Source organism: Ostrea edulis, chromosome 1 (assembly GCF_947568905.1).
Source record: "Ostrea edulis chromosome 1, xbOstEdul1.1, whole genome shotgun sequence".
Classification (NCBI taxonomy): Eukaryota; Metazoa; Mollusca; class Bivalvia; order Ostreida; family Ostreidae; genus Ostrea; species Ostrea edulis.
The window spans coordinates 107,012,394-107,026,005 of NC_079164.1; the positions used below are offsets into that span (position 1 = coordinate 107,012,394).

A 13,612-nucleotide genomic window follows, 5' to 3' on the forward strand; every position below is an offset into this window, starting at 1 on the left:
GACATTAGATAAAGAGTGAATTGGCACTGCTGTATGGGACAGTTTGCTGTCTTGTCAGGATACTTAAAGAAAAGTTGATTTTCTGGACAAATCATCAAAACATATACCAACTTAGGGAATCTAAATCTATTTGCATACAAAAGAGAAACATAAAACAACTTTCAGTGACTTGTCATGCAACTTTTCTGCAGAAACGGACAAACATTGTACAAACCTCATCTGAGCCTTTGGTTACAGTGAACAAAGAACCAACAGAAAGCATACCTTATTATTTATGGTCAATTTCTCTGAGCGTTGACTTTTTGATTGTCGATGCAGATCTAACGTTTGTTGCAACACAGAGCGAACACCATCATCAGCACCATCTCTTTTTAAAAACTCCTCAATACATGCTAAGCAGCTTCTGATGAAGGCTAAACATGCAGAAAGAAAAATATTTTCAATTGATGTTAAAGTAAGATTGTAATCTAGTCTCTGATTGGTCAAATATGAACTAGATTATGCAATTTACTTTGTATAATATGGTGTGCTATGGGGACAAACCCCATGACCACCAGCATCCAGAACTACTTTTCTTTCTTACTTTATATTTTACATTGCAGCACTGTTGCAGGCCTTCTATAAATGGAAAGTCCACGTGTGCAATAAGATACTTGTGTTTGATAAACGAATTGTTCTCTCAATGTCAAGCAAGATGTATAGAATCTACTCACTATCGTTATATTTCCTGTATGATATTTGAATAGTAGATTAAAACAAAGATAGTATATTGAAATTAAAGGTATATAAAGTATTTCAAAATTTTGTCCTGTTCATTTTGAAATACATTTCTCACTGGGAAGGGGAATTGCTTGATCTGCCTCTCAAGGGAAAATTATTTTATTATCAGATGCTGTCACCTAAAATTGACTCGTGGATCACGATTAGACATTTGCTTATATATGTGCAAGATTTAATATTGGCTAGAATGTTGCATGCAAGGGTAAGTTTTACTATAGTGAAAAACTTCCATAAAATCAATGTGCTTGATGAAGGTGCCAGTAATATACATTATGGAGGTTGCATGCTAATTTTAGTGCTTTTTCATTTCAGTCTATAGCAATTTGCTGTGGTTCATAGGAAATAAAAATGACTGCCGACTGAATGTCTACAGGATCTAAAAGTTACGTCACACACTGTCTTCATTTTAAAGTTATAATCTGGGACAAATCATTCTAACCAATGACATTGGCAGACACTTTGGTCCACTCTGAATCTGGACACACTGTCTACTTTACAAAGGATTCTCAACTACGCATCAGTTAAGTTACCCAATAGGAAAATTACATCAGTTTATGCGGCGAATACAATACTATATTCTGACATCATTTATCAGTATCAAAATTACATCCGTTTGTGCGGCGAATACAATACTATATTCTGACATCATTTATCATTATCAAAATTTTCAAAAAGAAAATCTGAGTGCATACATTCATGTAGTTCACAAGATTCCCTACTAGGTACAACTTGTGCATTGATCATGTGACTAACACATCATGTGACAGCGGCAGACCTTTAAGTTGTCATCAAGAAAACACAATAGTGCAAGGGCATACCCAATTCAAACTATAAATAATATTGTAACCAGTCCAAAGTGTGACATCAAGTTCAACCCAAATTATTTTGAACTTAACACTTATCTTCAATTAACACTCATCTCCAAATATAAAACCAAACCTTATAAAAAAAGAAATTTCAGTTTATCCATTCATCTGTCCCGAGTAGTGAAAGCTTTACCTGGATTTTCTGTCTCAAGTTTTGGTCCATGCTTTATCAGAGTGTCTTTAAAAAGCTCAGTGCTTGTCTGGTCCAGAGAGTCTAGTTTCTCAATTACATGTAGTATCTTATCTAATGATGAGAAATTACTGATGTACAGTGCAGGGTATGTGTCAACAATATTCTTATTGGAAAGCATATAATTAAAAAGGGTAAAAAACAATTTCTAAAAACATTACTTTTTCCCACATAATGAAGAAATTTTAACTTCTGTTATTGATTCTGCAACAACTAAAGGAAAATACTGCATGATTCAATGTAAATACCTTCTGCCTCTTCTAATGATCCTATATGGAAGAAATCCGAGGTGTATTTTGTACTTTGGGCCAAGTTATTATTCACTTCTATACATGTAGTTATGGAATCCGTCTCTTTGGAAGTAGCAATGCGGCGCAACGGTCTGGGTTTTGACAATTTCACCATCCTTGGTGCTCGTAATCTCTTCTTCACAACTGCAATTCCTATATGAAGTATCACATTGATATAAACATACAATATATGTAGAATTATGAGTTTCATTTTAAAATGAAACCCCAAAAAATTAACTGAATGAAATTTGATAATCCTGATGAACACACAAATGAAATGACTACAATAAAAGACAATGATACAAATATAAATATATGTAACAAGCTAATATAAGTATCACCTTCAGAGTGGTCACAGACACTACACAAGTTCAATCCATCTGGATCAGACCCTGTGGTCAGTCTATAGTCTTCAGCCAGACAATTATTATTCAGTTCTGTGGAGCTATTCTGCACTAGTTTTGATAGTTCCTGGATTTCACTGTTTTCCCGTTCGTCCTTACAGATCTCTCCTGTGCTTAGTTTCCTGGGAGGTGGTTTACTCAACTTGACACCCCTTGGGGCACGAGCTTGAAATCCAAGTTTTTCCATAACTCTGCAAAGTACCATACAGCACCAATCATTCTTCCATATAGGAAATTACAGCTAATAAAATGGTTATATTCCTGAAAATACACCTGCATATATAAATTGAAGACTATATTTGATCATGGAAGGGGAAGGGTGCCTTACTTTGTCAAAAATCAAATTTTCAAAAACAAAACAAACAAGAGGCCCATGGGCCACATCACTCACCTGAGTCACCTTGGCTCATATTTAAAGATTTTCCCTATATATTTGTATGCAAAACTTTGATCCCCCCTTGTAACCCCATCCTACCCCTGGGGGCCATGATTTTAACAAACTGAAATCCTCCCACCTGCCCCATACGTTTTGGTGACCCTGGATGATAATTTACTAATTAAGTTGAATTGGCCTTATATATTTAATTATAACAATGAAAATAAATATTCATTCAGAAGTACTACTGGTAATACTGACAGAGTTCACACTTCTGCACTGCACATATCTATGATTATAGATAAGATAAGATATATGAAACACTGATTACAGACAAGTTTTAAATTAACAACATGATAAATAAAATATAATACTTTAAATACAATGGTCCGGTAACTCATTTTGAAGCAAAAAAAAAAAAAAATGAAATGTTGTATCTTGTGCAATTAAACGCCAACATGTAATCAGCAGCACTTTTGCCATTACAATTAACAAAATATCTAACAACTAATGGGATATGATTTTTGGATGCTGAGGCTGAAATCAGCATCACATGGCCTAGCATCCTATGTGCCTACATCGTAAAAACATACCAAAGTGCGTTGTCCTCACACTTGTCTCCAGTTCGTAGTCTGGAATGTATGCCTAATACTGTATTATGTATACGCTCCCCTATAACTACTACAACTGCAACTCCAACAAGTTCTGCACGGAGATCCTGCACGAGCTAAATATTGTGGTTAAATCCAAGACGTATGGACATTCTATTTCCGGTCGCATCCAGTCAAATAAATTGTTTACAGGGGCGGATCCGCTTGAAAATAGAAGTGTGGCGCAACCTCATTTCTTTAGTTAAAAGCCCAACCCCCAGGACCTTAGGAGATGATCTAGACTTGCTCAAGTCTCTATGTTGTTTTTATTACTTAATCATTTCGTCCAAATTTTACTGTGTTTCAGAAGTCTAAATATCTGCTCTCTATCATACTTAGGCCTAAATGTCATCAAACATATAAATTTTATGTCACTTATAAACAACTGGTTTAATCCATATGATATTTAGAAGAATAGATATTTCCGTGTTCATTTTAATTCAGAGAAGCTTTAATTGTTCAACTTTGTAACATTTTGGAAATCCCCATCCCCATACATCACCTGTCAACTTATCAGCGATTCTGCAGGACCACAATGCAGTGTTGTAATATGATCCCTTTACCGACCGTATTCTGGTCGGTGATTTTGCAGGGTTTACAGGTCTCTATGTTTGGCATTATCAAAAAGTATTAAAGAGAGCACTGATTATTAAACATAGAGACTTGAGCAAGTCTACTCTCTACCATACTTAATGTCATCAAACAAGGAGACTTGTAAAGCCTGCACATGGTTAGCAGCCATCTCTCTGCAGGATGTTTTATGACCTTTCCCCAATCAAAAATGTTTTAGCAGATGCAGATCACAGGCACTTGAAGTATGGATATTACTACCCCCTCCCCTTTTTATGATAATTTTTTTGTGTGACAATAATTTCTCTGAAATGTGTGAATTCCCTGTCTATCTCATCCCTCTTTCGATTTATGTAATCGTTTCACGCTTATTGTAAGCTTTAGAGAATGGCCTTCTACTGGTATAATAAAATACAATTTTATTATACTTGTGATACAGATAGGCATAAACATTGCAATCAAGTACAACATATTTGATCAACAACTAATACATATACCTGTACATATACATGAACTAGTCACAATGCAAGTTTATGAATTTGGAAACAGAAATACAAATCTTGGATTTTCACTATTCACCATTCATTAACCATATTTGTCCGAGTTTTGTAGACAACTGAAATCATTCAGGCTACTTCATTCCTAATTGTGAAAAATTGATGAATGCATATGACAGTCTTCCCGAGAACAAAGAAGTGAATGAACGTGTTTGAATTAAGACAAACGATGACCGAACAATATTTAAGAAATATATTGGAATTCCATGGGCATGAAACATCTAAGAGATTTAACTTCAGTATAGAAACAAACCAGGCTGGATCTGAGAATTTAGATTAAAAAAATTAACTCAAAGCTTGGAACGAAAGGGGTGCCAATTCAAATACTAAGGATCTACCCATTGGTGAACAGGGGAAAAACACATCACCTGTCAACTTATCAGCGATTCTGCAGCACAACACTGCAGTGTTGTAATATCCCCTTTACTGACTGTATAAATTTGCAAGGTTATTATTAATCAAAGTACTGAAAGTACTGAAACGAGGTGACGAAAAATAAAGACTACTATATTGTTATATGCCGAATTACCGAAATGCCCGCGTCTGGGCCGAGGTGTCTTTGGGCCGAATCGTCCGACTACTCCCGTGATTTACCGAAATGCCCAAGAAATTACCCAAACGCCACTTAAAACTACCTATTTAAATTCCCCACTGAATATATACATCGAATGTCAGACACTTCGGCCCAGACGTTTCGGCCCAAAATGTAGGACACCTCAGCCCAATTTTTTTTTTAGACATTTCGGCCCAAAGATATTTCGAACCAAGACATTTCGGCCCTTTATTTCTTTTCCGAGACACTTGGGGGGGGGGGGGGGGGCTTTATATACCACACATAATACGTTTTAACGCAACTACTAATGATTAGACAACACAATGTGTGAATCTTATTCATAATTCACATTTTCTTATCATTTTTTAACTGCTTTAAAAAAGTTGGTGACTAAACTGTTGTTTAAAATGAATAATTAATCTGGCCTTGACGTACCCGGGAATAAATAATAAGACCTAAATCATGCTGAAAATAAATAATTCATCCCGTCACACACACCCTGCCGATATCGACACCAATATCCGCAATTTATTAAAATTAAGTATGGATATTAAAATATTTTAAGATAATGTGTATATATTTAACAAAATATTTGACGTATCAGACGAAACAATCTTCCAGATAATATTCGAAATGTTATCTCCGTAGAAATATTGAGTCGAAATATCTTGAATGCATTTATCCATAAAAGGACTTTTTTGGTGGATGATTAAGTCGTGTTCATGGTTTTCAATTGAATTTTCATATATTCATTGGCGAAAAATGGTAACCTATACATATTTATAAATACTATTTTATAATGAAACTCATCGTCTCATCCGACATATTTTTTCTTTTCTAAAAGCAGCTAAGGGATGTTATGCAATGATATGACATGGATGTCAAATGGTTTCCCTCAAACTGCTCATAGTTAGCGTTTCATACTTATCTGGGGGTACACAAGGGCGCGTGCCAAACCGTGCAACTGCTCATAGTTAGCGATTCATACTTATCTGGGGGTACACAAGGGCGCGTGCCAAACCGTGCATGTTTTTTTGACAATTAGCGCGTTTAACCAGGTTTCACTTCAGTCGTATCGATTCTACACAGTTACAACAAAAACAGGTAATCAATGTAATGATGAAAAGAAAACAAAATAGCTAAAAACCAAAGGAATTGATTGATGAGTATCTTTATTTTACATTCGAGCCGAAGTGTTGTTGGGCCGAAGTGTCAATGTACTATATTAATGCTTCATTAATATTTCTGCATAGCGGGAAATTGCTTTCAAAGGCCATGTTTCAAAAGTCCGGCATTTTATGTACTTGCTGTTGAGCAGAACATTCTGTGTGTATGGTTAAGACTGTATAAGTGAATTTTAAAAGTGTTATCTCATTAGTAATTATGTATATATTTTGGTAAAACATTCCTTTGTGGGATAAAATAATTTTAAGAGATATCCCTCTAAAAAGAGATATCTCCTTCACTTAGAGAGATATTTTTTTTACTTTTAGCGATTTCTTTTAAAGAGATATATTATACTTTAAGAGATATCTCTTTCAATTAGAGAGATATATCTTTCCTTTTGAGAGATATCTCTTTTACTTTGAGAGATATCTCTTTCACGTAAAGAGATTTCTCTCTCTGAATTCCTGGAGAAATATCTTTCAAAGTATAAGAGAGAACTCTTTAATTGTTGAAAAAGAGATATCTCTCAAAGAGAACGAGATCTCCTTTTCCAATATTTTTTTTGATCAGTTTGAATACTTAAGGAATTCTCCCTAAACCGGAAGCCCGCCAAAGCAACTCTGTAATCCGGGCGAATATTTTGCGTTTTCCGCATGTGAAGTGTATACAGGTAACAAAAAACAAAGACAATAAATTGATGAAATATGCGAGCTAGACTGGATATTGCTTCTCGCCCACTTGATAATGTTACCCCAACCAGGGACCTATATACTAACTATAGGTCCCTGCCCCAACCACCTCTTCAACCTTTTCCGCCATTTGTACACTAGAAGTATTTTGATTGGTTTAAAAATAGGGTTGCATCATATTAATGGCAATGTAACAGGGAGAAGACATTATGATAACCGGGGGTGGGGTCCTAAAGAGATATCTCTTTAACTTAAAGAGATATCTCTTTAACTTAAAGAGATATCTCTTTAACTTAAAGAGATATCTCTTTTTGAAAGTTTAAAGAGATATCTCTCTAACTTTTTACATTTATAGAGAGATATCCCTTTACGCTAGATAAATATCTCTTTACGTTAGAGAAATATTTCTTTCTCTTTGAGAGATATCTCTCTAGCTTTAAATACGATTATAATGGATTGATTTTGACCTTTAGGTCCATTTGTTAGCAGCATTGTGGCAAGTTTTAACAAGCGATAATGTATGCATTTTAACATTGGCGACAAACGTATTCAATGGTGTAGCACGCTATGGATGATGCAGTTTCATTTAAAAAGAACGTTTTGCTAAAGACGCCATTGTATATTTTTAATTTAATATGGTATATATAACCGGAAATGGAATTATCATGTAAAACATTAGGTCTAACTTCGGTTACATCGATTTGGCGACAGTAACGTAAGTATCGATTCAGACGGTCTACAGAGACATTATTTCAAAACTTCGCAGACCATGATAATTTTTATATGTGTACATTTGGGCTAGACATGTCACCTTCCATAAAACGTATTCAGTTAGTTCATATTTGTTTCCGCTCGTAGCTAATCGACCGGTAACATCAATTAACTCCCTTTTAGTTAGAAAGGATGACAAATATTGAACGATCTAATGCAATCCTTGGTCACAATAATAGTAATAATCTATTTACTTACATAGATTCTGGGATTGTTGCCTTCGGTCGATATAGTTCGGTCTAAGAGGGAAATAAACTTTTTATAGGCCTACTGTTTAAGAGCGTAAGGGTGTTGACGCGGGGCATCTATTCAGTTCGCGGTGTTTGTTTAATGCATCGATCTGGAGGGCACTCAATCTGGACCCCTTTTGGGGGTGTTTGTTTATTACATGTATACCAAACAACCGATCTCATAAAGTTTGAAGCCATACGTAGACACCTGGACGTCATTATGTGGAGTATAATCTTTTCTTTTTCACATACATTGCACGGGGCACCGATTGGGATTTGATGTTTCTGTAATCAAAATCAATTTCGTGTACACGAAATTGAATTCTGTCATAACAAAATCCCTTTTGTCTTACAAAAATATGTCATTCACACTTGTTTTATGATAAATTCATTTTTGTAATGACAAAAATGAATTTTGTTATACAAAATTATCTTTGAGTGGACAAAAATCATTTTTGACTGGACAAAAATCATATTTGTCTTGACAAAATTCTTGACAAAATTCATTTTTGTCAATCAGGTATGCAAATATAAACTTATTTGCATACAAAATTGACGTTTGTTATTTAATTTACAAATTAGATAACAAAAGTAAATTTTGTGAGAAAAAATGAATTTTGGAAGACGAAATTGATTTCTGTCATAACAAAATCGTTTTTGTTGTACAAAACTATGTTTGTATAAATGATAGCTTCAATTGCGTAATGACCAAAACGAATGTTATACAAAATTATCTTTCAGTGGACACAAATCATTTTTGTCATGACAAAATTCATTTATGTACACAAGTCATTTTTGTCATGACAAAATAATTTTTTTTTTAAGTCACCTTTACTTGTAAGCTGTTCATCAATTGGTTGAAACGTTTTCATTTAGTCGGACTTGGGAGGTATGATAGTAAACAAATATTTTTGGGATTTGGATAGCGATATGCGACTTCAGATAAAGATTTCAGGGATAATATATAAAGTACTTGAAATAGTTTCAATATGTTGTTATTAAGAAATATCGCAAACAAATATCAAGGGAGTATAATTAACATTGAATTAAACATATATAATATATTTGTATCTCTTTTTCCTATACATTTTATCTTATTCAATTATTATATCTACAAATTAATGTACACGTATATGTGTTTGATTCATTGTGACCTTGATGTAGGGAGAGGGTTGAAATAGACTATGCCTGCTGCCCAACCCCATTCACTTATTGGTGAATAAAACATTGTTTAAATAAAGAACTCCAAGATATTTGTAGCTATATATTCGAATGTAGGACAGAAAGTCACAGGACAAAAAGTCACAGACAAAAAGTCACGGACAAAATGACCATGGACAAAAAGTCACAATAAGAAATTTTATGAAAGTAGGACAAAATGTTACACGACAAAAAGTCACAGTTTTATAAGAAAATAAAAAGTACTGATTTTTTTAATATATATTTTAAAACATAGCTGTTCTTTTTGTAAAGTTTAAGGAAATATATATGCAACATTTATATTTTCTATGAGATTTTGATAATAATTATAAAATTGTTATTCTTTTTATCATATTTATTGTAAAATATTATTTTGATTTTTAAAAAGAGATTTTTTTATTGGGATAAAATAAAAATAAACTTTATGATCATTTGGTTTAGTATGCTACATATTAATGATTGTCAAAACAAAATCTGATGGTGGAATTATGGTTGGTTTCCTTTCACTCCAGATTGTTGTCAAAACAAGAAGTGAACTATTATATAATAATTGCTATATAAACAAGTTAATGATTTTTCCTTTCTTATTATCTAATAATGAACATCTAATAATGAACTGAAAGTGCTAAATGTGGCAAAACAAACACTAATAGTGATGACATGTATTCCCTTCTACCTCCCATCCCCTGTAAGAAATGTCTGGTTTCTGAACAGCTTTAGTGAGCATTTTTGTGACTTTTTGTCCAGTGACGTTTTGTCCTGTGACTTTTTATCCTATCTAATCAAAAGTCATCATTGTGACTTTTTGTCCTGTGACTTTTTGTCCTACGGATTTTGTGACTTTTTGTCCTGTGACTTTCTGTCCGTATACCATATACAATCAATAATGTTATAAATGAAATAAAAAGTTTTGTTTAATATTGCGACCGGCTTTGTTAAAAACCACATCTTTAGGGTTATTTTTTTTTTTATAGTTGACTTTCAGACACCAATCAGAACAATACTTTTCAAGTTTAGTCAGCCTTGCTTGTATCAGACGTTTGTGTGGTGACTTTTGAAAACTGAAAACAAGACGGGAGACGGATAATGATACGACTTGAATATTTGGTTGACGTCCAGGAAAAGGTGCATACAAGACAACTATTTATAATCACAAAAATAATATCAACAACGTCACCAGGGGCGGATCCAGGAATTGCGGTTACGGGGGGCGCCACTTTATGAGACAGGGGGTGTAAGGAGCGAAATCCCCTGAAGCTCCTGTATTTTACAGATTTTATAGGGCTTGAAATATATCTCCTATTTAGTCTTTTGTACTATTTTCTATCATTTTTTATGATGTGAACTTAATAAAATTACGCAAATTTTAAGGGTTTTTGGAAAAAATTACATTGGAAGTTCTCCCAATAAAGTAATTCAAGAAATCAATAGATTTTGTCATTTATTTCTCCGGGAGTTGAAGAAGTTATTGCTTCTTACATTGTTTTGTACATTTTTCTAAACAAGATACCACGATTTACGGTAAGTTTGAAAAATTTTAGGGGGGGGGGCAGCCATGAGGTAATTTACAGACACTGTACAAATGTAATATGCAGTAGCACAGTTATATCTGATGTACAATAATGGTATTTAATGTTAAACAAACAACATTACACAAGCAGACGGTGATTATAATAAATAAAATGTCTCTGATACAGGTGATGGGGAATTTTAAAAATGAAACGGGGAAATTGACTAATTGATAGAAATTGGCTTCGTTACGAGAGATTCATCTTCACTAGCCACGGGTTTACGATCCGATCCGCTTCTCTACAACCCTTGGCTGCGTTAGAACGATTTTCGTAGCTTTGAGTGGCGTCCTCTAGCGGATGGAGAAAACACACTGTTTGGTTTACATCATGTTCAACCAATGAAAATGTGTTTTTCAACTACACTTTGTGTGCTGTTAATCTAAAAATAGCTGCAGTCAGTGAGTTACACTGTTTTATATGTAAATCATTTAAAATCAATAAACTTTTTTTTTTCGTAGGCAAAGCCTCATTGCACAGTCTACACACCACCATGTTGTATGGAGACTATGAAAATCTTATTAAATGGAAGAGTTTTGAAGACAATGACTAATTGTTTACACATTCAGGACTTCGTCTTACCCGTGTTCTGACGTAACACGCTTTCTGCAGAGGATTTGACCTGCATCCAATTGTTGTCACGAAAACCGTGCTAACGCAGCCAAGGGTTGTAAAGAAAAGGAGCGGATCGTAAACAGGGATTGTTATTCGGACAAATTGTTTACGTTAACAGACTCTTCAAAAATTAAGTTGTTATTAACCGCCATTATGACCCTACATGATGTAAAATCATGAACTTTCAGGTGAGCTTAATTGCCCTTGAAGGCCTATATGACCCCTTCTTAGGGTTCTAAATGTTTGATTTTATCAGCTTTTAGTTCTTTATCAATCTTGTTTTATTCCAACACCCTTTAGTCAATTATTAGAGAGGTCTGAAAAGTGTCCCCACCCTTGGGATACCCGAAGTGGTACCCCTACAGCCCCAAACTAAGGATGGAAAATGATAGCTCTTGGGGTTAACTTTTTTACCTGCATAATCTTTTGGCGGATTCTTCAAAGATTAAATGGCTATTAGGCTCCATTATGACTCTACATGATGTAAAATCATAAATTTTCAGCTGAGCTCAATTGCCCTTAAAGGCCTGTATGACCCCTTTTAAGGGCTGTATGTGTGTTGACATCATTGTTCTCTAGTCGTTTATCAATCTTGTTTTATTCCAACACCCTTTAGTCAATTATTAGAGAGGTCTGATAAATGGCCCCACCCTTGGGAAGCCCCAGGTGGTACCCCTACAGCCCCAAACGGAAGGTGGAAGATAATAATCTGCATAATCTTTTAGCGGATTAAATTATTATTAGCCTCCATTATGACCCTACCATGATATTTAAGGTAGCTCACTACATTGTACACAAAAGCTTATACTCTGTATGACACCACGTCACAAGATGGCGATTTAAATGTTTTGTGAAATAATTTGTATCGATCCAATTGTTTGTCTATCATCGTAGCTCAGTGGTTAAAGCATTGGGCAGCTGGTGAACCGCAGATCTCGAGTTCAAATCCACCAGAGTCTTTTGTTCATATGTGTTGAAATGATTTTTGTTTTGTTTTGAAAATCATGTTTTTATCCAAATTTCTATTTATTTTTGTTGTTGTTGCCTTTTTGGTATATATACCTAGTGTATATCATTATATATTTTATAATTAAATCAATTCGTACTGGTTTTAGAAACTATGTAGTGAACCACCTTAAGAAATAAGATATCATTTTTGAATGTTATTGGGATATGACATGAAGTTGGTCACGTGATCAAATCCTATAACACCCAATAGGATTTCATCACGTGACCAACTTCATGTCATATCCCAGTAACACTAAAAAATGATATCTTATTTCTTATATTTATATTTTCTATTTTGATTTGTGTTCTTACGGAGCTTCCATGATTATGTAGCAGATGACCGAATTAACGATCGTAGAACACAAAATATTGTTTGTTAGAGTTTTACCAATAAAAAATCAGGAACAATATCAAAGAGAATATAAGATTTAGATATTTAATTGAAAAGGTTAAAAAAAGACGAAACAGGTGCAAAATAAAGGTAATTTAGAGCGTAAAGTTAACTGAAATGAAGACAAGAAGAGCGGAGTAAACTACATCCGTGATGTGGTTTGGTCGCGATCAGCGATGAAGAAACTGGCGTTGGTCTAGCCTACAAAATTGAAAACGTAATTGTTGAACACAGATTTCGACAGAAATTCAAAGGATCTGAGAGAATTGATGGAGAATATGATGGGTCAAGTTAACGCTAAACTCTTAGTCAGGTTTTGGAAAGAAACAACGTCATGTTCATCGTTAGGACCCGCGGTTGTAGCCGTGCAGTAAACTATTCGAGACAGTAGGACAGATTTAGACAAAGTGCAGGTAGGTTGCTTCTTTTATTTACCTCCAGTGTGTGTAAGAGAAAATAAAAATGAACTGACGGATTTTTTGTTCACTTGAGAGATTTCTGTTGTAGGATTTTAATAAAGACTCGCACCGATACCCTGACATGAACATAATTTTTCGAGCCTCGAAACCAGCCTCGCTTATGATCATGCCGAGTCATAGCCCTGATGGCAGTTGCCAGGAAACAACAGGTTAACTTATCATCATAAAGTAAATAGGCTTATAGAACTTTAATTTAGAAGCTTGCAATATCTAGGCATGGTTGCAGACGGTATTTAAAACTTTTAAAAATGAAAAAAA

General features: G+C 34.4%; 1 protein-coding gene across 7 annotated transcripts in view; it reads right to left on the reverse strand.

Moving 5' to 3' along the window:
* Positions 1 to 4,039, reverse strand: part of LOC125667385 (uncharacterized) — a 29,435-nt gene extending 25,396 nt beyond the window's left edge. For all 7 annotated transcript variants that reach the window (XM_056153210.1, XM_056153208.1, XM_056153209.1 and 4 more), the window contains exons 1-5: positions 3,500 to 4,039; positions 2,468 to 2,721; positions 2,085 to 2,279; positions 1,780 to 1,890; positions 265 to 413 (exon numbers count right to left, since the gene is read on the reverse strand). In XM_056153210.1, coding sequence (XP_056009185.1) covers positions 265 to 413; positions 1,780 to 1,890; positions 2,085 to 2,279; positions 2,468 to 2,717 — 705 coding nt within the window. In that variant the 5' untranslated portion in view covers positions 2,718 to 2,721; positions 3,500 to 4,039. The remainder of the gene's footprint in view (positions 1 to 264; positions 414 to 1,779; positions 1,891 to 2,084; positions 2,280 to 2,467; positions 2,722 to 3,499) is intronic.
* Between the last annotated feature and the right edge of the window lie 9,573 nt (positions 4,040 to 13,612).